Genomic DNA, 2,416 nt, shown 5'->3' on the forward strand with positions numbered 1-2,416 from the left:
ACACACACACACACACACACACACACACTTGCAACACATACCTGTTCTATCAGCAGTTGTCGTGTTCATCCTGTTTGCAGAATTAATGAGTAATTAGTCATTTTTCTGCCTTTTTGCAGCACTTTGACAATAACAATATTACAGTAATATGTTCACTCTTTAACTATGCACTTCACACACTGTAATCTGCTTCTGATTACATTAAATCTTTGCTGAAGATCCTATTTTTCTTGTGTCTAACAACTGATACAAATAATGCAGCCTGATATTAAAACAACTCCTTTTACTTTGTTGCGAAAAAAACACATATATTTATTGGTAATTCTGAAACAACAGAAAATGTAGACCTTCTCAGAGAGTTGCAATCTTCATCTACCTGTATACCAAAAAGTTTTTTTACATTTCTAAAAAATGATTTACAAATTATTATAGTTTTACCAGTGTACATTTCAAAAACTCTCAAACAGGATTATGTAGAGGACTGTAAGGGTTTCATAACAGTGATGAAAGAGTTTTAGCTCAGGATGAGGCCCCAAAACCATCAGTTTAATATTTATACCTGACAAAAACAAAATGTTAAACTTGAAAGCTGTACAATGTCGAAGTGCAGCGTGAAACAACACTTAAGTCTTACATTCATAGCTAAAGTCTGACAGACTATATGGAAAATATATAACAAAAGCAGCAAATAGGCAAGTGAGACTTTGTTGAACATCAACCTCATGAAGGTTGAGTAAACAAAGTTTCACTAACGTCAAACGGATTCATATTCCAAACTTTCTATCTGCTCTCCTGCCACGACTGAACTCTCCTCACACGACTTCCTGCCTGGTCTCTGAGTTTTGCTTTTAGGTCCAAATCCTTTAACATGGAGCCATTATTTATCATAATTGCGAGCGATTTTATTCCACTTACCTCTTCCTCTTACGATAAAAGTAGTACCCTCCACCGCCAGCGGCAGCAAGGACGACTAGAACTGCGATGACTATTCCTGCGATGCAGCCACCTGAACAGCCTGATTTTTTATCTGATAGGGCTGAAATATAACGGGATAAGAACATAATTGTTACACCACTCTGTACACAGGAACTGTCTCGTCATTTTATCATGCTTATGGATACACAGAATACAATAAAGTCTCCCTTAATGTGATTTTAAAGATGGGCAGTTATGAACACAGATTTATTTTTGTAAGGTGCAAAGCCTCAATATCTCCTTTGGCTGGAGAACTGTTTCTGAATCTCTGTTTGGCAGGATGGTCATTGCATTATGTTGCTTGAGGAAACATGTTATTACAGAATTATGCTTTGCTTATAGGAACTCTTTATGCATCAAAGTCAGGTCTTGGTATGGTCTGCTTAAGTGGAAAAAAAGTTGTTTGAAGCCTTTTTCAACTGTAAAGAGATATACAAAAACATCTGATAAATTGCCACAAGTGATGTGACTTTATACTGGCTGCCTGTTTGCTTTGGCGTTGATTTTGAAATTTCTTTATTAGTTTATACGAGATGACATGACCTTGAAGCTGACTACTGAACATATGAGCCAAATTGGAAAGAAAAATACAAAGGATTTCTTGAGATATTGTGTTGACATGAATGAGACTGATGAAGTTACAGGGGCCTTGACCTTTGACTTATGGCCACCAAAATCTAATCAGCTTATCATTCAAACCAAGTGAATGTTTGGGCTAAATTTGAAGATACTGCCTTGAGGTGTTCTTGAGATATCACGTTAACAAAATGTGCCTCCAGAGGCAAAAAAACCTGCTCGATCCACAAATGTGACACAGTGTGTCCATGTCGCATGTATTTTGGCTGTTTAGTTTAATCGCGGAGGATGAATGCTTCAAGTAAAAGCATTGATTGATTCAAATGGATCTGTAAGAAACATCTTTGGGAAGCCTGCGACTCCTCGGATTATTAGAGGTATTACGTTGTGGGTTGGTCGTAATATTCAAGAGTATCAAAAAAATCAGCCATCAACATGATCTTTGTACCTTTTACAGACAATTCATAGTCAGCAGATGATGTCTTCTTGGTTATATCATTCATCGCTTCACAGGTGTAGATGCCTCCGTCTGACAGCTGAATGTTGGGTTTGCTGAACACAGTAGAGTTGTGTATCTTCACTGTCCCGTTCACCTTCCAGGTGTAAATCGCGGACGGCGTGGACTCAGCAGAGCAGGTTAAAGTTAAATTTTCATTCACAAATATTTCACTTGGATGTTTGATTTGAACATTTTCTGGTCCATCTGAAAAACAGATATTTGTAAAGTTCTTATAACAGCACAAATAATAAAGAATACAATAAAAATCCAAACTTAGCACTTATTTATGACACTCATCATTTTAAATAGTAAATGTACGTACAGATCACATCCATGAAGTATTTAGCTTTTTCGTTGCTGAAGGGG

At 36.9% G+C, this 2,416-nt stretch overlaps 1 protein-coding gene across 1 annotated transcript; it reads right to left on the reverse strand.

The window, feature by feature from the left end:
• Positions 1 to 41: 41 nt before the first annotated feature.
• LOC121965488 (carcinoembryonic antigen-related cell adhesion molecule 5-like) lies at positions 42 to 2,408 on the reverse strand (the record flags this gene model as incomplete). The annotated part of the gene is made up of 4 exons (XM_042515631.1): positions 2,373 to 2,408; positions 2,000 to 2,254; positions 916 to 1,036; positions 42 to 70 (listed from the first exon to the last, which is right to left on the reverse strand). Coding segments are annotated over exons 1-4 (418 nt in total), but the record flags the coding sequence as incomplete, so codon positions are not given.
• Between the last annotated feature and the right edge of the window lie 8 nt (positions 2,409 to 2,416).

This window comes from Plectropomus leopardus, unplaced genomic scaffold (assembly GCF_008729295.1).
Source record: "Plectropomus leopardus isolate mb unplaced genomic scaffold, YSFRI_Pleo_2.0 unplaced_scaffold20194, whole genome shotgun sequence".
NCBI classification, from domain to species: Eukaryota; Metazoa; Chordata; class Actinopteri; order Perciformes; family Serranidae; genus Plectropomus; species Plectropomus leopardus.